The sequence below is a fragment of the Myotis nattereri genome (assembly GCF_964212035.1).
Source record: "Myotis nattereri genome assembly, chromosome: 12".
NCBI lineage: Eukaryota > Metazoa > Chordata > Mammalia > Chiroptera > Vespertilionidae > Myotis > Myotis nattereri.
Window position 1 is genome coordinate 68,343,414 of NC_138087.1, and position 22,729 is coordinate 68,366,142.

At 44.4% G+C, this 22,729-nt stretch overlaps 1 protein-coding gene across 1 annotated transcript in view; it reads left to right on the top strand.

Moving 5' to 3' along the window:
* Window positions 1-22,729, top strand: part of CDK5RAP2 (CDK5 regulatory subunit associated protein 2) — a 153,939-nt gene that overhangs the window by 24,661 nt on the left and 106,549 nt on the right. Inside the window, exons 5-11 of the mRNA XM_081103379.1 lie at window positions 3,065-3,141; window positions 9,170-9,293; window positions 12,030-12,184; window positions 16,681-16,843; window positions 17,907-17,960; window positions 18,813-18,932; window positions 21,629-21,721. Coding sequence (XP_080959505.1) covers window positions 3,065-3,141; window positions 9,170-9,293; window positions 12,030-12,184; window positions 16,681-16,843; window positions 17,907-17,960; window positions 18,813-18,932; window positions 21,629-21,721 — 786 coding nt within the window. The remainder of the gene's footprint in view (window positions 1-3,064; window positions 3,142-9,169; window positions 9,294-12,029; window positions 12,185-16,680; window positions 16,844-17,906; window positions 17,961-18,812; window positions 18,933-21,628; window positions 21,722-22,729) is intronic.

The following is a 22,729-nucleotide window of genomic DNA, read 5'->3' on the forward strand; positions in this document are numbered from 1 at the left end:
GTGATGCAATCAAAATGTTAAAGACAAACCAGTAGCCTAAAACATTTTATATGTAAGTATGGTTATCATCTGTCTCAGAACGCGTAGGGTGATAAGAAGCCAAATCGTGTTAATTGTCTTTGCAAGGTCAGGCACTGGCCTGGGCCTTTGTACATCATCACCGTATGTTAATGCTCAAGACAGCCCTTGGCAGTGGGGCTTATCCTCCCGTACAGGAGAGGACACTGAAGCTCAGGGAAGATCAGTGACCGGCTTGATGTCATAGCTACTATGTGCGGTGGGTTTGAACCCAGGTCTGCCTACCTCATTGTACCACGCTCTTTCAGCTATTCTTTCCCATTGTCTGCTTAGATGACCTGATGTTATTGCAGTTTTATTGCAATTTAAGTTTTTATTTAGGTGTACATGGTTCAAAATTTAAAAAGCATAAAAGGTATACACTGAAAGATTTTCTTCTACCCTGTCTTCTAGTCCCCTAGGTCTAACCAATAGTGTTATTTCCTCAGGCAAAGATATTTTATGTCTAGAAAAGCAAGTGTGTGTGTGTGTGTGTGTGTGTGTGTGTGTGTGCGCGTGCACGCACACACATGTATATATAACCCCCCTTTTATATAAATGCAAGCATGTTCTGTTCTGTGTCTTGCATTTTTCCGTAACAATATTTTGGATGTCTTTTCTTAATAGTGGCTTAAGAGCCTCTGTCTTCTTTAAAAAATTGTTTCTAATCCTCACCGGAGGACATATTTTCCATTGAATCTAGAGAGAGGAATGGGGGGCGGGGGAGGGGGGGAAGAGAAAAGGGGGGGATACAGAGAGAGAGAGAGAGAGAGAGAGAGAGAGAGAGAGAGAGAGAGAGGGAGGAACATTAATGTGAGAGAGAAACATGAATCAGTCGTCTCCCATATGCATCCTGACTGAGGATTGACCCACAACCTAGGCATGTGCCCTGACTGGGAATTGAAGCCTCAGCCCTTTAGTGTACAGGATGATACTCCAATTGACCAAGCCACCTGACCAGGCTATTCTTTTTTTATAATGATATTTCATTTCATGCTAATAACGTATCTTGATTTTTGGTTTCAAAATAATGATTTCCATGTATATAAGTTTATAACTTAAGGTGTTGGGCTTGTGAAAAATAGTCCAGTGGACACATTAGCTCTCTGTTCTTTTAAATTCGCTAGCTGGAGTGCCAGTTGATTCATCAGAAAGTATAGCACTCAGAATCTGTGCTGTCAGCTCTTACACAGTTCTCTGCCCTTCTGAGGCTGGCAAGGAATCCTCAGTTGAAGGGTGTTTCTGTTTTTTTCACAAAACCGCAGTTGAAAACATTGTGCACTGTCACTCCGTGTCCTTTATCAAAGATCACTTTCTTCTGGAAAAACTTCTGCTTGTGGATGACTTCTTTAGTTCCTGTTGTTTGGCGTTGAAGACAATAATACATTCTGAGCCTTGTCTTTAGGCTGCTCTCATTCGTTAGCTCGCTTAGTCCTAAAATCTCCCATGTCAGGTGGCTTATTGATTTTCATTTGCCACATGGGGAACTGAGAGGAGAAACCTTACATCCTCACATCCTGGGCTTATGCTTCTGCAGACAGTTATAGGCTCACACTTCCAAGTTTCTGTTTGACGTTAGCATGAAGGCAGGCTGTGTCTGCCTTGTATACCAGGGTCCTCAGTGCTTAGCCCAGTGCTTGGCCCATCACAGGGACTGGTGAATGTCTATGAAGTGAAGGGATGAATACATGAGCATTTACTGACCACTACAATTTCCTCTTGGTGAAGAGTGGAGGCAGATTTGAACCCACATCTTTCTGGTCTCAAGCCCATGACCTTGCCTTTCTGGCTGACTTCTCAACCTGGGTATATCCTACAGCTATTTGGCTGAAAGGAGGGAGGGATGTCCTCTGAGATTATAAATTTTACTGGAAGTTTTATGTTTTTTAAAAATATTTTTATTAATTTTAGACAGAGGAAGGGAGAAGGAGAGAGAGAAACATCAATGATGAGAAAATCATTGATCAGCTGCTGGGGACTGAGTCCATAACCTGGGCATGTGCCCCTACTAGGAATTGAACTGGTGACCTCTTGGTTCATGGGTTGACACTCAACCACTGAGCCACACCAGTTGGGCTGGATGTGTTATTTTTATTTAAAATGATGAACATGTTTTGTGGAGTAGAATGTAAAATTGGCACGACTTACTAAAATAAAGCAGGAGCAAGATTTCAAAGGAAACCTAGATTTATAGCAGTTCTCTGCAAAACATGCACCCATATCCCTGTGTCTACTCTGTAAATTCATCTAATATCCCATCTGGGATACATTTGTGGACTGGTTTGAGAAGGCATCCACTGCCCCAACTGTCTCACGTTGTGATCCACTTGCCAAAGACTCTGTCTTTGGATTCTCATGTGAATGATGAGTCCAAGGCCATGTGTGACTCCCTTCCTTCCAGTCAATTAAGAGGAAGATGGTTGGATGGAGAACATTGTGGTGTCCCGTACTGACAGCTTGCCCTGTGTGGTTGTGGCTCTTTTGTAAGTGAATACCCTGAAATCTTAGATTGAAAGGAGATAGGCAATGACGAGTTCCCATTTATCCAGCCACGTGTTTTATTTTTTTTTTAAGCTGTAAAATGTTTCCACTTCTACAACCAGGACATGCATGATGGTAAACAAGCAGAAGTAATTGCCTTAGAATGGTAAAGGCAAACTGCGAAATTGCTTGTAAATTTGCTTGGTGGAGGGCAAACAATTTTTAAATCGGCCTCTCTTGTATGACATTTATGCCTCAATGTTTGAATGCTCTGGCTGTTAGAAGCTTGGAAAATTTACATAATTGTTCCAAGTCTTGAGAAATCTGGGGCTTTCTTTGGAGACCACCAGTGTTTAATAATTCCCTTTTCCCAGTGCCCTGAGGCTAATGAGATTTTGAATCTAACGGCTGCCTATTACGAGCATGGCGTAGTCAGTCCACGCCGAAAGCCGTTTCCCCACGGTAGACATTCGTTTGTCCTGTGTTTTTACACTGTTTCTTTTCCCCCCCTAATCTCGTCTGAAAGAATATCGAGCTCAAGGTGGAAGTAGAAAGTCTGAAGCGTGAGCTCCAAGAGAGAGAGCAGCTGCTCATCAAAGCCTCGTGAGTACCTGTCATCCTGTCATAAGCTTTCGGGTAGCCCAGGGGTTCTGATGGTGGCGGCTAAGTGGGTCAGTGAAATAGAACCTTATGCTTTCTAAGCCACTTGTTCTCCAGCTGGGCTCTGAGGAGGTTTCATTTTTATTTAATTATTTTTCAACAAACTTAAAATTTATAGGAAAATGAACAGATCTTGTCCGTGTAGCAGAATGAATTTTCACTAAGCAGACACACCTGTGGGGCCACCATCCTGATCAGAAACCAGCACATCACCAGCCCCCTAGAAGTCCCCTTTGTGCTCTGGGAACTTACCTTTCTGCCACAAAGATGACCACATTGCTGACCAGTAGTATCACCTTTAGTTCTGCCCCTTTTGAACTTTTTAGAAATGGAATCATATACTATGCATGCACCCATATATGTCTGATCCTTTCCCTCAGCAATATATTTGTGAGATCCATCCAGATCTTAAAGTGTATCATTAACTCATTCATTTCTGTAAAAACCCTAGAGCCGTGGTCGGCAAACTGTGGCTCTTTGGCCCCTTGAGTGTGGCTCTTCCTAAGCCTTAGGAGTACTCTAATTAAGTTAATAACAATGTACCTACCTATATAGTTTAAGTTTAAAAAATTTGGCTCTCAAAAGAAATTTCAATCGTTATACTGTTGATATTTGGCTCTGTTGACTAATGAGTTTGCCGACCACTGCCCTAGAGGCTTAAAGGGATTCTGAAGGCCCTGGCTTGACCTCGCATGTGTAGTATTTTCTGAGGGAATGAATGAATGAATGAATAAATGAGTAAACCAGGTTAACACATTTTTTATTTTTGTTGTAGTTTTTTTTAGAGGCACATCACTCACTATTCTATAGGCAGGGAGTCAAATCAACTTTACGAAGCCTGGAAGTCAGTAGTAGAATTCGGTTTGTTTTATACTCAGTGCCCTGCCTGCTGCAGGTCTTGACTTGGACTTGTTTTTAGTCAAGCATGTACATATGGAAGCCCAGACTCACCAAGGCTATGCACACTCCTCATACCAGCATGCAAGGCCGAGTGCTTTGTATGCAAAGATTCTCCAAACTGCCCAAACTAGTGTTTAAGGCCCTTTGGTCTGATCTTATTTACCAGTTTATTCAGAAAATATTTATTAAGCAGTTGTTCTGTGCTGGACTGGCCTCAGCTCCTGGGGATGCAGTGGTGAGCCAGACAGACACATGGGGCTTACATTCTAGTGTGACTGATGGGGATCAAATACTTTAGTAATAAATATATCAATGCAAACTGGGAGAAGAGCCGTGAGAAAAATAAAATGAGCTGTGAGAACTTAGAGCAGCGGGAGTAGATATCTAAGTATATGTCTATGAGAGGCCTGGTGCATGGATTCGTGCACCAGTGGAGTCCCTTGGCCTGGCCTGTGGGGATCGGGCTGAAACCAGCAGTCTGACATCCCCCGAGGGGTCCCGGAGTGCAAGAGGGCACTCTGCAAAGTTGCTGTGGCTCGGCAGCTCTTGCACTGAGCGTCTGTCCCCCTGGTGGTCAGTGCATGTCATAGCTATGGGCTAGTCGGCTGGTTGCTTAGGCTTTTATATATATAGATAGATAGCAGGGAAGAGACCCTGAGGAAGTAGCATTTGAGATGAGGTCTGAGAGGTCAGTAGGAATTAACCAGGTGAAAGGGTGGTGAAAAGTGTTTAAAGGGAAAGAAATGTGCAGGTCTGAGGAAATAGAATCTGCCTAGGGGGCTCAGCCTAATCTTGCAGTGTCTGGAGGCCTGATTAGAGATTTTGGTCTTTATCCTAAAATCAAAGAAAAAACAATTATGGGTTTTAAGCAACTGATGCAATCAGAGTTTTGTTTTCTAAAAGGTCGCTCTGGATGCTGAATGGGAAATGTTTGGTAGAGGGAGAGGGAGTGGAAGAGTGAGAAGGCTAGTACAGTAGTGTAGGTGACAGATTAGTGACGGAGGTAGATGGTGGATTGGAAAGACACTTAGGAAGCAAAATGAACAGGACTTGGTGGATGGGAAGGGAGCTGGCAAGGATGGGTTAGGGATCAGATCACGAGCTCTGTTTAAGAATGCTCACAGTGACTAGCTGCTCCAGCTTTCTCTCCACCAATTCTTAATCTCAAACACAGTTCACAGATACTAGAAAGGGTTCCTGTTCCTGCTACTCTACCGTTGCCCTGGCAGACCTCTTCCCTGCCCAGCCCTCCCAGCCCCTGTGCCTTCCACATCTATTTGCATTCCATCGTTATCCTGAGAGCTCATCAAATCTTGAGGAAAGCCTCGTGAGAGAGGAGGGAATTTCAGTTTGGAGAAGGGAAGGGCCATGACTAACATCCCTCAGCCAGAAAGATCAGAGCTGGCTTAGAACTCAAGTTTGTGACTTCTGGTCCAGCACGAGGTTTCAGATTCTTTTTAATTTTCATGTGTGTTTCTCATTTCTTCAACATGATTCTACATCTAAGCCAAGGGCCTCTTCCTTGGTGGAGTACGGGGCAGTGGAAAGGGCGGGCTCTGGGTTGGCTCTACCAATAGGTAGGACTGTGGTCTCTGAGCCTTGGCTTCTCAGTCGTTCCTACATCCTAGGGCTTTTGTGCAGATGACCTGCCATAGGATACGCACACTGTCTACCACAGACCTGCTCACTGGCCTTTCCCTTGACCTCTACCTGCCCGGCACTTGGCAGTGTATGTGTGATACAACCTTGTTGATGGAAAAATAGCTTTTTATTAATGCCCTCAACTCCCTTTTTGAGTTTTATGGTTGTTTTCATGGGTGAGTGTGTGTGTGTGTGTAGGGGGGTAGATATGGGAAAAGCCCCTGTTTTTCTCCAAAGAACTATAATTAGAACAGAAAGAGGAAATGTTGATGGTTAACAAGAGTAGCGAGGATGGTGTTTATGGAAGTTCTCTTTTGTACTGGGTGGAAAGCTGGATTAGACCACTTTTCTCAGCCTTTTCTCTCCTTAGGTCTTGCTCTCTGTCTTGTCTGTTGGCCCAAATTCTATGAGGAAGGAAAGGGTAGAGGGAGGGAACTAACATTTATTGAGATCCTTCTTAGCCCCTAACCCTGTGCCTGACACTTGACATGCTTTATGCATCTGACTTTACAGCAGTTCTGTGAGGCAGCCAGTATTCCCATTTGAGGTAAGAGGAAACGGGGCTCAGGGGAGTGAGGGAACTTGCCCAAGTTGGCAACAGAGCTGGGGCTGATCTGGCTCTGGAGCCCACTCTGCCTCGCTGTGAAGTAAACATATATGTTCGCTGATTTCCCATTGTTCTATTTTTCAGTTACCATAAGGGGACATTAAAACCAAAAGCAGACATATTGGCAGGAGTGAATTTTATCTCTGTAGCTTTAAAACACAAACAAAAATAATAATTCCATTAGTAGAGGAAAATTGCACCATACTGCTGAGTATAAATTTTATTGCTACAGTAACTGTAAAATACAAAGATGACAAATGAAAAGTTGGAACATTTATTATTGGGTGTATATTTTATTGGTATAACTAAAATGCAAACAAACTGAATAATGCCGTTACTTGTTAAAAATTGTAGTCAGCCTTTTGACAATGTGTGTGATGCTGACTGTAAAACACTAAGGTTTGATCTGGGCGGACAGGAGGGAGCCAGTATATTTGCACCCGCTGGGTTGAGTGGAGGGTAGGAGAGGGGTAATGGAGCCATTTGCTAGAGGAGGCTTTATGAAGCCCAAGGGCTAAAACATTTGTGGTGGTTTGAGGAAATTGAGGACTGGAAAATTCGGTATCCAAGGCTCAGGAAGGAAAAGCTTCTTTTCTAGAATTCTTTTTTTTTTTTTTTAATTATTCTTGACACTATTACAACTGTCCCCCATTTCCTCCCCTTTAGTCCAGAATTCTTGCAGCCATGTAGAATGCCCTCTTGAGAAGTGGCAGAAATGATTATGAGTCATGTGAACTCCCTACAGTACTGGTCAAGACGTGAGCTGAGGGACGGGGCTCAGGACGCTTGGTGGCATTAATCAGGAAGTGGCAGCTTTGGTCTTAGTTCAGGCCAGTGGACAATCTGTTCTCAGCTGGGGCACCACCGGAGGGTAGAATGAGGCTGCTCAGCATCTTAGCAGAGGCAGCGCTGCGGTGGCCGCGGGGACCACAGGCTGCCCTGCAGCACTCAGATCGGAGAGGAAGGAGCCCGTGCTTTGGCCGCCGCATGTGCTAGCACATTAATTCTAAGCGGGCATCACCTCATTTTTCAAATGAGGAAACTGAGGTGAAGGAGGTAACTTACCCAGAGTCACACTGAGGCCATAATAGGGTACAAATTTGGAAGCAGATCTGTTCTGCTTCAGAGCCCGTGCTCTTTCTTCCCAATTGTCCACATTGAATTCCATTAAAATGATATCATGACACTGGGGCCTTGTGAAGGCTCGTTGGTGAAAGGAAGCAAGATATGAATAAAGCCTTTATTTGCAGGCAGTTCGTGTCTGAGGCTTGGACAGCAAGTATGGCCCTCTTGACTTTCCATTGTTCTCAGTCAAAAATTCACATGGCCCGTGCATGTGCATGTCTGGTCACATGGCTCTTGGTCGGAAAAGTCTTACAAACCCCTAACGCAGGGCTTGGGAGGCTGGTGGTGAATACATTTGTCCTATTGCCGTTTTCTGAGAAACCAGCTTTAGGTGGAGCCATTTCCTTATATTATTCTGCCTTCTGGAAACCCACAATCATTTTAGAAACCCAATAGAACTGCTCTGAGTACAGGGCTCCCAAATTCATATCTGACACTGTTTTTCTTCTGGGGAGAAGCAGATGAAAGGCGTCAGTGGTTGTGGTCCTCTGTCTGATTTCGGTGTGCCATTCCCACCACTGCCTGTCAGGAGGACAGAATGTTTATTCCGTGGTGCCACAGTGATGTGAAGTCTGCATTTCATGTTAGAGTAACATGGAGTGTGGGCTGCTTGCGTGCTCTCTTCTCCTCATGCCCTAAGTAGTAGCTAGTGCTCACACATAGCAGTGTGCTGTATTTAAAATGCTTTTCCTCCAAGCCCCAGCCAGGTAGCTCAGTTGGTTAGAGCATCGTCCTGATATGCCAAGGTTGTGGGTTCAGTTCTGATCGGGACACTTGCAACAATCAACCAGTGAATCCATAAATAAATGGAACAACAAATCGATGTTTCTCTTTGTGTCTCTCTCTGTCTTTCTCTCTCTCTCTCTCTCAAAAACTAATAAATAAAATTTAAAAATAAAATAAAATGCTTCCCCTCCTGCTGAAGCATACCAACCTTTATCCCTCAGATTCATTTTGTTACATACTTTCTGTGTACATTGGTTTGTCAAGTTAGCTTTCCACCTTTCCTAACACTGGTGGAGGTGTGCTTTGTTGGAAGTTTCCTGGTGGGAAACTTGGCAATAGCTGTCAAAAAAGTCTTAAAAGAATACTTACACTTTGACCCTGTAATTCCCTTTCTAGGAATTGACCCTAAGGAAATCACTGGATAGTTTACATACAAGGATGCTTTTTCATCACAACATTGCTTATACTAGTAATAATAAACAATAACACTGACATATGTTGAATACTTTTGTTGAGTACTTTGGCCACGGTTCTCAGAGCTTTGTAAGTGTTATCGGACAAATATATAAAATCAGAAGCAATTTAAGTGTTTTAAAAATAGGGGTTGATTAAATATAGTACATTTCATATAGCAAATTATTATGTAGTCAAATGATACACATTTGTATTTATTGACACAAAAGGTGTTTTAGTGTGTTAAGCAATAAAATCGTGATGATATATAGATGATGCTTACTTTGTTTTTAAATTTGTATTTTTATTGACTCATAATTGACATTTAACATTGTGCAAGTTTAAGGGGTACAACATATTGATTTAGTACATTTATATATTGTATGGTCAGTGTTTTTGAGTTACAAATATTTATTAAAATAAAAAAGAAGCTCAGCAAGGCCCATGGGGGGATTTGTTGTTTCTTGGGGTGATTAAAATCACTACCTGACTGTCACCCTTATTTGCCTCATTTTGCAGCAAAGCAGTTGAGAGCCTCGCTGCAGGAGGCGGCTCAGAAGTTCGGCGGGCGAAAGAGGATGCTCAGAAGAAGGTGCAGCAGGTCGAAGATCTCCTAACCAAAAGGATACTCCTTTTGGAAGAGGCAAGTCTGGAGACCCTGTGGAGCGTGTGTTTCTTTCAGTGGGTTAATAACGGAGTGGGCAGAATTATGTTTCTTTCCTCATAAACTTCCGCAGACATGAGAACCATCCTCATTGAATATCTCCGGGGTTCCAGCTCTATCAGAGATGCTTGGCATAAAGAATTTATACCCTTTCACCCTGCAAACTGGCCATTATTGTTTTATTCCTGTAGATGAGGACACTGAGGTATGGAGAGAAATGCTAACCAGTCCAAGTTTAACCCTGCATTTAAATGTAGACCGCTGTCTCTAAACCCCGTGTTCTTGCCACACCACTCTTCTTATTATCTAGTTTAGTGCCTTTATTTCACTGAGGAAGAAACAGGCCCAGAGAGGGAAGCCACTCACCCAGCATTAGCTAAGCCTGGAGCCAGGTTTTCTGACTTGTAGGCCATTATGTGTCCATGCAGCCCCGCCCCGCCCCGCCCCGCGAGTCCAGCCCCCACGCCACCATCCACCGGTGTTGACTGAGGACCTGTCTGGAGGCTCTGTATGTAGCTCCTCCTCCTGATTCCAGTCAGATGCTTCCTAGGTATTCAACAGGTTTCCTCCATTAAAGCTAATATTAAGTAAACTAATTATTTCGTTCTTGGTCTTTGAAGTCTCTTATTTCATCTCACTTTTTCTACCTGCAACCCTGATTTTTCTAAGCATGTAGGAGGAGAAATAGCACCAAGAAGCGTTTCTGGATACAAAGAGTGAATACATTTGTACTGTAATTTGCAGCTAACAATGGCCTTTTTCAGTCATGATGTTCACTTCAGCCCTTGTTCATGAGCGTGTATAGATATTAGGTCGATCATATGGATGAGGAAATAGGCTCAAAGAAGGGGAGAAAGTAGTCCTCGTCATTAGTAGTAGAGCTGGGACCAAAAGAAGGGGCTCTGAGCCCAAGTTCTGAATTTTAGTTAAGATGACTGTGAGACTGCCCTAGCCCATTTGACTCAGTCGGCTTGTGGACCCCAGGGTCCCGGGTTTAATTCCAGTCAAGGGCATGTACCTTGGTTGCAGGCTCCTCCCTTGCCTGGGCCCTCCTTTGGGGTGCGTGCGGGAGGCAACCAGTCAATGTGTTTCTCTCACATCGATATTCCTCTCTGTCTTCCCCTCTCTCTTCCACTCTCTAAAAAATCAATGGAAAAATATCCTTGGGTAAGGATTAAAACAAAGAAACAAACAAACAAACAAACAAGATGATAGTGAGACTTTTAAGAGACTTAACCTAATCTTGCTCATTCATCGTATTTTTCCCAGTAAGTGCCTCCCAGTGTGTTGGGCTGCCAGTGTAACTGACAGTGCTGGGTTCAGTCCCTGTTCTGTCACTTACTAGCTTTGTCACCTTGGATAAAGCATTTGCCTTCCCTGAGCCTTTGCCTCTGTAAAACGAGGCTAGTGATACCTGCTTGGCTAGTAATTGTAATAACAACAGCAGTACTAACAATTGGTGGAGGGCTTACCACATGTGAGCACCCTTCTCAGCGTTTTACATATATTGACTTAGGTAATCCCCTCAGCAAACCTAGGAGGTAAATGCTGTATCATCCTTTAACAACAGAAAGAAGAACGTGATGACACCGGCCGAGTGGCTGAGTCACTTGCTTAAGGTGACACAGGCAGGAAGTGCCTGGCGGTCTGGCTGCAGAGCATGCATGGTAAACTGCAGTAATGTGTCTCTATATGTCAGTGTTTAGGCTTGAGTGAGAATCAAAGAAAATATAAACAGAGCTTCTTGTAAAGCCCGGCACTGAGTAAGCTCCCACTGAATAATAGGCTTGGTTGTTTGTTGTCTCAAAATATTGGGAAATGATTTTTCCCAGCTGTCATTGAGATTGACAGGCATGCCTCTTGGGGAGACAACGTTCAGGAGGCCCAGGAGGGAAAAGGTGGGGAGGAGGAAGTCATATTTTTCGAGTTTCCTGTGATGCAGCAGGCACTTGACAGAGCCTCACAACAATTCTCTGACGAGATGGTCATTAGGAAGCTGGGTCTCAGAGAGGTTAAGTGACTATCCAAGGTCACACAGCAAATAAGTGGGAGCTGGGTTTTGAGCCTAGTTTGATTTGACTTTCTTCTTTGTGGTGCAGTCAGAGGCAGTTGGCATGAGCAGTCAGAGATGCCCATCGACTCCGGGTCACTTTCATGAGCAGCAGGGCCTGTTCCCCTAACACAGACGCTGCCTGCATGATTTAGATAATTTCCTCATTAGCCTCTGTGAGTGCTCAGGAAGAACATAGAGTTTTTTACCACCTAAATCACTTTGGAGATGGAGAAAATGTACTTAGGATTGTATCGTCATTATCTGAAAAACCCCACAAAAAAACTGGGGGGGCGGTGGGGTGTGGAATGAATTTGTGTGGAGATAGTGGTGACTCTGGAATTTATGTATGTTTAAGTATTGAGAGGTACGTTACTCCTTGTTCTCATCGAGCTGTAAATATTGATCTGATTTTTCAAAACCACAACAGTTCTTATATAGTTGAGTCTTTTCCATTGGAAATGCCTATTACTCTTCAGGATACAAGAAGGAAAGATGGCTGGCAAATGTATTTATTACTGATTCTCCCCATGTAGAGTACAATTCAGGGAGGGGAAATGTGCCGGAGAAAAAGTCATAAATATTTATATTTTAATCCAATTTCCTTTCAAAGTGTTCCCAATTGTATTGAAAAATTGCATCAAATGCATTTAATTTAACTCTAGGATGTGAAAGCCGCCCAAGCAGAACTGGAAAAGGCCTTTGCAGGGACAGAAACGGAGAAGGCTCTTCGGTTGAGTTTGGAAAACAAGCTTTCAGAGATGAAGAAGATGCACCAGGGGGACTTGGACATGGCTCTGGTCCTGGAAGAGAAAGACAGGTCTGGCTCTTGTCCCTGTGATACCCTGACAGTCATTTATCTGGCAGTCCTTTCCCACCCCTTTCCCACTGGTTCCCCACAGTAAGGAAACTAGGAATGTGAGGACAGAGAGAGGTAGTAGATAGAAATTCATGCTGGAATTTGCTACTCAGGTACTAAATTTAGCATTCAGTTTTGGCTGTAAGCTTCTTGGTAGTCAAAGGATAGTAGGAAAAACAATCTTGATGGGCATAAGATTCACATTGTTCATAACATAAAACAAGTTAGTAACTCAGGAGATGCCCAGTTTTACTTGACATTGTTTAGACACTTGTGGATCTTCTTGTAGGGAACAGTTAATGTCTACATCCCCACAGTAAATACCAGTGCATTTTGTGTGACCCGTTTCTGGCATATATATATATATATATATATATATATATATATATATATATATTTTTTTTTTTTTTTCTGGCGTATCTTTTAATGTGGTCTGAGGGCCCAGATTTGTACAGTGCAAGGGGCCAAAACAATCCACACCAAGTACAGAGCTCTTTGATGGTCCAGGAATAAAATGTGTGCCATTTGGACTAAGGTGTCAGAATTAGGGATGGAGAAGAATAAGAGAGATATTTAGAAGGTAGAATCAATCACGTGTTGGCTTGAAGGGCTTGGTGGCTTATTGGATTTGAGGCTGAGGGAAACGGCTGCCGAGATACTCCCTCACCCAGATGAGCAATGGTGGGATGGTATTGCAGGTGGCTGAGTGTGGGACAGAAAGGGAGAAAGAGATGTTTTTGGGTAGAGGGGGTGGGAAGATGAGCTTTCAGTTGGGACATTTGGGTTGAAGGATTGTGCTAGCCAAGAGGAGAGTCCAGGTGGTACTTGGGAATACAGATCAAGGCCCAGATTAGAGGAGACAAACATTCATTCATTAGCCACCTACTGAGCATGGCCTGGGTTGGGTGCCAGGAATGCAAAGGGGAGCACTGTCTTCCTTATAGGGAATTCCCAAGTGAAGGAGGGGACAGATGTAAAGGGAAGATGGTGCTGGAGGTAAGTTCAGGGTTCTGTGCTGTGACAGAGGGGAGGGAGCTCTGCTTGGGTGAGGAGCAGGGAAGGCTTCTCAGAGGAGGAGTGCTGGGAGTTGGGTGAGGAAGCCTTGCCACACGAGGGAACGGCAGGTGCAAAGGTGTGGAGTCTGGCTCATTTCCAGGTAATTACAGAGGAAAGTGGTCCCCGATGAGACTTGGATTCTCATCTGTTTGGAAAAGGGAATTTGGGAAGAATTAATGCTTGTTGAGTTCTCACCAGCCCAAGCGGTGGGGTCTCCTTGGACGTGGGTAGCCAGGTCAGGGCCTTGTGAAAGGCTTTGTCTTCCTGGGGTTTCCTAGAGTCTGGCTACATAGGCATAGAAACCTGAGTTGTCAGCACTGCGAATGCGTCTGTCCCAGGGGTAGGTGTGTCCCAGCCACATTCCCAGAGACCTAAGAGCAGCCAGATGCCTACTCAGGGTTCCTGCTCGCTCTGGGCACGGCCCTCTCTGGTGGAGCTCTCCTGGGTCTAAGGTCAGTGTTTCCTTCCTGAAGGCAGGCCTGTCTAGGAAGCTAAATCCATATGAGAAGGTGAGTGCTGAGCGAAGAATTGGAATAAGGGTCTCCGTCATGCCCTGGTGAGGTGGATCCAGACTGGCCACACAGATTGGCCCGCCTTTGGGCAGGGCCCCCATGAGGATGTCCTTGTCTTTCTGGGCCCCCACCACCCTTTTCAAAGGTGTGCACTTTAGCTACTTGATTTCCTTCAGTCTGACCTTGAAGTTAGTCTGTATCTTTAAGGTAGTTGACAGTGAAGAGCCCTTCCGTCAAGTTTGGCCTTTGGATGTTTTTATCTGTTTGTGTTTTTTTTTAGAGTTTAACTAAAAACATCTAATTTTATGTAAGAGTCTGAATTTCCAGATTCTCTCGAAAACCTGGGAGGTGTGGGAGGATGGGCCGTGGTATTGCTGGGGTGTGGCCGCTCCCTCAGGTGGCCCGGCGCTCCTGCTTGGCCGCAGTCCCCGCAGGCCTGCCCCGCTCATTTCCATCCCTAGCTGCACCTTGCTGTAAGGACCTAAAAAAAGAGTTTTATCGAGGTGGAAGGTACACACAACGCAACACATGCATTTTAGAGTACAGTTTGGTGCCTTTACCTCTCCAGTGGATTATGTGATGATTTCAGAGTTGAGCCCCTAGAGGGCACTCTTACTTCTCTTTCCTAGTTTTGGGGGGTGTTGTATTGACGCTGCCAGTTCTCGCTGTATCCAGTTGTCTTAGTCCATTTGGTGCCGTAACAAAATAATACACACTGGATCGCTTATAAATAATACCTTTATTTCTTACAGTTGTGGATGCTGGAAGTCCAAGGTCAGGGTACAGCGTGGTTAGGTGAGGGGCCCCTTTAGGTCCTCTTTCTCGTTGTGTCCCCACCTGGCAGAGAGACCAAGGGATCTCTCTAGAGCTTCCTTTATAAGGCGTCACTCCAATTTATGAGAGCTCCACTGTCATGACCTTGTTTTCTCCCAAATGCGTCCCAAATGACACCTCCTAATGTCAACATTTTTGGGGACACAGGATGTTCATACAGTGCGCCAGATGCTCAAGCTGCTTTTGGCTCCCTCCTCACCTGCACCCGGGCACCTATCCTCTTTCTGCCACAGTAAGTTGCTTTTTAGGCTTAGCTACAAACACTCTTAAGGTCTTTTGACAAAATGCTAATCATTGAATGCTAAAAAAAAGTACTAATTATAGCAACTGTCACTTGTTGAGTTCTGCCATATGCCTGGAGCTGTGGAGGGCCCTTTTAAAAAGCTTATCTCCCTCCCACATAAACAAGTTATCTCCATTTTATAGCTGAGGAGATGCAGGCTTAGAGCTGAAATAATTTGACTATTGTCAGGGAGCAGTTAATAGAGGGAATTTGGGGCCTCCAGAAGGGTGTGTTGAGCTCTACCTAAGGGGGCTCTTGGGGTGTCGACTGGCAAAGCTTCCCCGAGAATAATGCCTAATGAAGTCGGGTGTATGATGGGTGTCTAGCAGGTGGAGGTGGTTGTGGAGTTGTGAAGGGCATTCTAGGTACAGGAGCTGTGGGAACAAAGGTCTAGAGCAGGGGTGGGCAACCTTTTTGTGAGTGGGTGCCAAAACCAGCAAAATCTCTGACTCAAAATTCTTCTGCGTGCCAACCCTAATTTTTTGAGAACATGTTACGCCTACTTGATATCTCTTAAGGTGTACGTATGTGAAGAACCTTGAAGAAATAATAAAATTCATTCGAGCGACAAGAACACAGTATATGATGATGAAAAATACATTTATTTTTTAATGTATACACGTACACTGATAGTCCGACAGAAAACTTTATGACTCTGTTTGATGTTATCAGTGGGACTTTTGCTGCTGCATCACTGATGACAGAGATTTTACATCAGGTTTATATTTTGTGACCTGCAGAGATAGGCACGAGCTACTACTGTCATCTGTCAGGCTACTCCTATTACGAGACTTAACAAAATTCATCACTGAGAACAAAGATTCCCAAGCGTATGTGGATGAAACCAAAACATTGGTTGGATCTAGGAAGGCAGGGAGAGTTAAGGCAGAGGCATAGAAATTGCTCTTCCCCTCTCTCGTCAATCCATGTCTATGATCTTTAAGATAACTTGTTATGTAAAATTATTTATTTATCTAAGATGCACCTACACTGAATTTATCTGAAAAATAAAAAAGTCAATATTAAGAAAAAAATTGTAAATGGAAGATTGTAAGAGAGGGTTTCGTGTGCCAGCAAAAGCTACTGGCGTGCCATGTTTGGCACGCGTGCCAGGGGTTGCCCACCCCTGGTCTAGAGGCCCAGCACAGCCTGGCTTCTGGAGAGATCTGGAAGTGTGACTCCCGAGGGCGATGAGGGGGAGTGGGGGTGGGGGTGGGGTTTCCTGTGAGAGGTGATACCAAGGCTTCAGCAGGGCCTCTGATCTCGCCCCTAAAAGCTCGGGCTCGACTGCTGCCCAGGAGTTCGTTCTTCATCTTGGAAGTCAGTATATTTTCAACTTTGCCCTGAGACGCCTCGGAGAGACGTTCTTTGTTTTTCACATTTACCAGAATATTTCTGCTTTATCGGTCATGTTTGTTTAGCCTTCAGTGCCAGATTTCTTTTGGAGAGAAGATTTCTTGGTTGGAAAAATTTAGTAATCCACAGCTGGCAGTGGTGGGGACTGTTGAATGGTTGAGCAGGGGTGTGACTCAGTCAGACAATAGTCCAGTAGCTCGGAGGGTGGATCGCCTGGGGCCAGGCTGGAAGTGAGGGGACAGTTAATGTCACACGGATTCTGGCCCTTAGTCTCCGACCTGCAAATGCGATTTCGTTCATGTTCAGTCACTGGACATGTCTACTTTGAAGATGTCTGGCCCCATTTCCTACCTCCTCCTGCTCCACTGAGCTGAGAGAGCAGTGTAGAATTAATATTGAAATCTGTTCTCTTTTAGACTGATTGAGGAGTTGAGGCTGTCTTTGAAGAGCAAAGAAGCTTTAATTCAGCGCCTGAGAGAGGAGAAATCTCAGATGGTGCCTGCTGTTGAGAATGTGTCATCTGGAGAGCTCCGAGGGCTTTCTGCTGCTTGCAGGGCTGAAAAGGAGAGAGAAACCGTGGTGAGGCCACAGGACGTGGAGGGGACTTTAGTTAGCACACCAGACTGCACGGGCCATGGGACACACATGCAGGCCCCTAGCTCACCCACAGTCTGCTTCTGAATATCATCGCCCTGTCAGCTGAGATCAGCAGAAACTTCCTGCCAGGGGCCTGGCATATTTTTTCCCTCCAGCTTTGTGTTCACAGAGTTGGTTAAAAAACCAGTCCATACCTGCTTGCCTCTGTTTTATTATGTGTTCATTTGCTGTTGTCTGGGGACTTGATCTTATTTTCATCCTTTGGATTTTCTTAGGATAAAATTGTGTTACTTTCTCATTTCACCTTTTGTGGTTAGAGGCAGCTGAAGGCCGACAGTGGTCTGAAACTGCAAGGCAGTGGGGACAGGCAGCTGCCCTGTCGGGTGTTGGTGCCCTTCATCTCATCCGCCTGCACACCTTCCGAGGCTGGGGTCACGGTCCCTCATTGAGTTTAGAAAAGGCTCAGCTCAGAGTTGTTATATTTTCCTAGGCTCTAAGAGGTGGGTTACTAGCGCCGATCCCAAAGCCTCCCGGGACCCCTCCCCGCACTAGGTGGCCTCCGCAGGAAGCTCTTTGGAAGAGGGTGGGCAGGACCTGGCAGGGCAGGTAGGCCTAGTCAGGCCTTCCCATTCCTGTGGGACCACGGGTGCTGCTGCACGTGGTATGTTCACCTTAGAGACATTCTGGATGCTCATGGAAGTCTTGGCTTCGTTAGGGAGCAGGGTCTCCTTTTCCCCTAACACTGCAGTGACTTCCTTAGCCTCACCTGTGAGTTTCAGGCTGCTGCTTTGCCTCCTGCTTCTTTGAACCCTGTCTCACTTCCTTGGCACTGTCCTTTCGAAGGCCCTTTTCATTGTCCAGTCGCCCCTTGGTTTACTCTCTGTGGGGCTGGTGGTCATCTTTACATTTTTCTTCACTTGGGTGGGACTTCGGGTGAGTTCCACAGCAAGGGAACAGCAAGTAAATGAGGTGCTCATTCTAATTGTTCAGGGGAAGCTATTGGATTATGGGTCCCTTCTGGGCACCAATTAATGTCTTTTCGTAGGCTGCACAAGTGGAGCGCCAGACAGAGAGAAATCGCTTTGAAGAGAGGATCCAGGTATGATGATACAGTTTTAAAAATGTGTTGAAGATTTATCCTTGCCTCTTTTTTTATTCTGAGTGCAATAGATAATTCTGTGTGGCAATAGCTGTCACTCATTGAATGCTACTGTCTGCCAGTCAAGCTTTAGGCACTGTGGGGAGGGGCTCTCAGTCTTTGTAATAACTCTGTGAAGCAGGCATGCCCATCTTGCAGATATGACATGTGAGGCTCAGAGCGGTGAGGTCCCTACCCAAGGTCACGTAGCTTGGAGGATAGCAGGGATTCAGACTTGCCAGTCTGACTCCAAAGCCCTTGCTCCATGGTCCCTTAGTCTCAGCAGCTGGCATTTGTGTAGCGCCTGCCGACTTAGAAAGTGCTTTCACATCCATTATCTCATTTGATCCTCACGACAGCCTGGGAGGGAGGCAGCAGTGAGTATCTTTAGAAATGAACTCAGACTATAAATGTATATGTTCAGTCTCCATCAAACCAAATTCTCTGCTAGCTTTTGTAGCATTAAGGAATGATATTAATGACCTGTTATTTCCCCCCAAATAACTGGTATGATTTCAAAGACTCTGATGTGACTGTATTCAACTTCCAGAAGGCATTGGAGTCCTTCCTGTAGGAATAGCTGTCATTTCTTAACTGATCTGCTCCCCTGCCTTTCACCCAGCCCGGTTGCCTTGAGCGGTAATACAGTAACTTGGAGCTGATGCCACTACGTTCAGCTCTACTTGGAAACATTAATCACAGGGTGACAGAATAAGATAGAATAACTGCATTTGAGTGTGCTCTTAAAGATATATACTGTGCATTTTGGTTGGAACACATCAACTTAGTGAATCTTTTTCTAATCTAATTTAGGCACTTCAGGAGGACCTGAGAGAGAAGGAAAGAGAAATTGCTACAGAAAAGAAAAATAGTTTAAAGAGGGATAAAGCCATTCAGGGTCTAACCATGGCATTAAAGTCAAAGGAAAAAGAGGTATGTCTGCTAGATCTCAAGTGAGGTTTTTCTTTATTAGCTTCTGTGACTGGCCTGTCCTTCCCTGAATTTTTAGCTTTAAGGAAAAAGTTTGTAAAAGAGCTGAGATGACTGTAGAAAGTGGGGTAGGGATCCTGTAGTCGATTAGACGTTCTTTTGGAATGTCTAATCCAGCACTGTCCAATGCAAATATGTGAGTTACATGTGTAATTTTAATTTACTAGTAGTCACATTAAAAGAAGTAAAAAGAAGCAAATATATTTGCTAATATATATGACAAATATCATTTCAACATCCAGTCAACAGAACAAAATTACTAAAGAGGTATTTAACATTTATTTTTTTATTTTTTGTTAATCCTCACCTGAGGATATTCCATTGATTTTTAGGGAGAGTGGAAGAGAGAGGGAAAGACAGCGAGAAACATTGATGTGAGAGAAACACATCAATTGGTTGCCTCCAGACCAGGGCCTGGGCCGGGGAGGAGCCTGCAACCAAGGTACATGCCCTTGACTGGAATCAAACCTGGGTCTCTTTGGTCTGCAGGCTGATGCTCTATCCACTGAGTCAAACCTGCTTAGGGCTTTAACATTTTAAAAAATCTGAAGTCCAGATATGCTTACAGCACATCTCAAGTCAGACTAACCACATTTCAAGTGCCCAGTAGCCACAGGTGATTTGTGTCTACCGTATGGGACAGTGCAGGTCTAATCTTTTGAAAGACAACAGAAAATGGAGATACAGGAGTTTTGTGGGGGCAAGGCCAAGGTAGTTAGGTAGGTACGTGGGCTGTTGTCTTTGTGACCCAAGGTGGTGGCTGGTGATTCTGTGCTGTTTTCTTGTCATTGGTGTAGCAATCTTGTGTCTCAGTTGGAGGCACAGAAACAGAGAAGCAAAATCTAGCTGTGCCCACAAGCCTCGTGGGGAAGAAAGACAATGAAGGTGTGATTGAGGGAAGTGCAGGCCTGTGAGGTGGAACAATGGGGTCCCCATCCAGATTAGGGTTGGGAAGGGGGACTGGTGCTTCGAGGAGCAGGTGTTTGAGCTGAATCTTAAAGGATGAGTAGGCGTTGGTTGGGAAGGAGGACAGAAAAGAGGAGGCCATTTCATACAGAGGGGAGAACATTGGTCAGGCATTCAGTGGGGAAAGAGCCTGATACGTTTTTGTGGAACCAAAATCAGTTTGAGGTCATCAGAGCATCAGGTGCAGAACTTAAGTGAGATGAGAGAAGAGGCTGGAGAGGTTGCCAGGGACCAGCGGTGGTGGAGGATCTATTCATGATTCACTGCTTGGGTGACACTCCACTGAAGACTCTTAAGCGGGATAGGTGTGATCACATTTGCATTTTAGCCACGTCTCTGCCTGTATCCAGAGAGTGGGTTGTAGGAGGGAGAGAATAAATGCAGGGAGGCCAGTAGCCAAGGTGAGAGCCACCTAATTCAGAAAGGCTGCATTAGAGCAGTGGTCACAGCAAGCAAGAGTGGTGGGGTGGGGCTAATTCAGGAAATAAAATTAGAAACAATTAATTAAAAGTATATGACTATGCTGTATAGCTGACACGAATATAAAATAATATTGAATGTCAACTGTAATTGAAAAATAAAATAAAAATAAAATAAAAATTAAAAAAACAATCTAAAAATGAAATAATCAATTAATTAAAGATTAGAAGTAAATTTGGGGAAATATGATGGTCAGACGTAGGAATAGAGAGAAGGACCAATCCAGGATGACTTCTGGCTGGCACCACTAGAGAGATGGTCTTGCCACCAACTCAGCATGGAAAATGGGGGATGATGGTGGGATGGGAGGTAGTGATGGGAGTGATGAGACTTTTAGAAAGTATTGACTTTGAGGAGTCTGTGGACCATCCAGGTGAGATGTCCAGGAGTCGATAGATCTGCAAGTCTAAAGCTTGGAGAGAGAGCTCATTAGGCCTGAAGGTATAGATCGGAGAGTCCCTCTTCAGCAGATGTGAGTTAAAATTCTGAGAGCTGATCACCTTATCCAAGGAGAGTGTACAGCGGGAAAGAAGGCTGAGGATTGGACCACAGGGGACATCAGAATTGAAGGTACAGGAAGAGGAATGCACAAAGAAGACGGAAGAAGGAATGGCTGTAGAAAATGAAGCCAACCAGGAAACTGGTGCTGAAGAAGCTAAAGGAGAGAATGAGTTTGAGTAATCACCACTGTCAGATGCAGCAGAGAGCTGGTTCTTAGTAATAGTAGCTGTAGTTTGTGTTGGAGTTCAGGGCCCAGTGGTGGAGCAGTTCTGGGTGCTGGCAAAGTCCAGGTGTAACTTGGTAGCTATTGGCTGTCTCTGGGTAGATGGGAGTAGCCAGGCTAGGTTGTTGGGTGGCTCATCTATATGACAATAATAATTATAGTGACAGTATGAGCCAAACATGGTTTTAGCACCACTGCACATTACCTCATCAACAATGCTAGGTTGGGTGAGCGGTGGTATCTTCATTTTATAGGTAAGGGAATTGAGTCTCAAAGAGATTAAGTTTTATGCCTTGAGTCATCTAGCTAGTAAACAGCCAAACTAGAAATCCCACTTTTCTGACTTCAGGCTTTTTCTGATGACAAAGCCCTTGATTATAAGCACAGTCCAGCAGTTAAAGCAGTTGGGCCGTGGGAGATAGGAGGAGCCCAGTTGCACACTTGGCTGCTAGTCCTTATTTTTACCCAGGTTGAAGAACTTAACTCTGAAATTGAAGAGCTCAATGCTGCCTTTGCCAAAGTCAAAGAGGCCCGCCAGAAACCAGAGACCCAGAAAGTCCAGGTAAGTGTTCAGGGTGAAGAAGTTCTCTCTTTGATCCTTTCTCCTGCTGAGGTCAGGACTTCATAGCTGAAAGGAATGGAGGAAAACTCAGTGGTCTCTAATAATAGAACCATCATTCTACTTAAACTGGCCCGGCCAGAGTGGCTCACTTGGTTGAGCATTGTCCTGTGCACTGAAAGGGGTTGATCAATGCCCAGTTGGGGCACATATGGAAGTCAGCCGATCAATATTTCTCATATCAATGTTTCTCTCTCTCCCTCTCCCCCCCCTTCCTCTCTCTAGTCGTGTCCTCAGTGAGAATTAAAAATAAATAAATAAACATATAAAATACATTGTTTTAAAAAATTATTATCTAATGAACAAAATAAACTGATGAACAAAAAAGATCCAGTGACATAGAAGCATGGAACAGACTGATGAACCTCAAAGGGAAGGCAGAGGTGGGGTGGGGGTGGGGGTAGATTAACCAAAGAATTTATATGCGGATTTGTATAACCCAGGGATACCGGCAATAGTGTGATGAAGGCCTTGTGGGGGCGGGGGAGTGGGTGTGGTGTGGAGGGGGGTCAATGGGGAAAAAAGGGGGACATGTGTAATACTTTCAACAATAAAGATAAATTAAAAAAAAATAAAACTTTACCAAAAAAAAAGTTCTTATATTTCAAAGGAAAAAAATCATCATAAAAGTTACATACTCACTAACCTTAGAACATTTGAAAATACAGAGTGGTGAAGGAAAAAAGTCAACTGTGTTTCCACCCCATGAAAGTTACTGGTAACTTTCTGTACTTTTCCTTCTAGTCTTAAAGTTATTTTTTTACACAGTTGTAGCTTCCCCCTTCCCTTTAACATCAACACCATAATATAAACATTACCCTAAGTAAGTTATTTCAAAATCTTCATATTATTTGTGCTCTAGGTCCTGAATGATGTTTATATTAATCCCCTCCCTGCAAGGTGAAAAAGGAGCACAGATTTCTTGGTTTGTTTAATGAGCTATGAAAATTA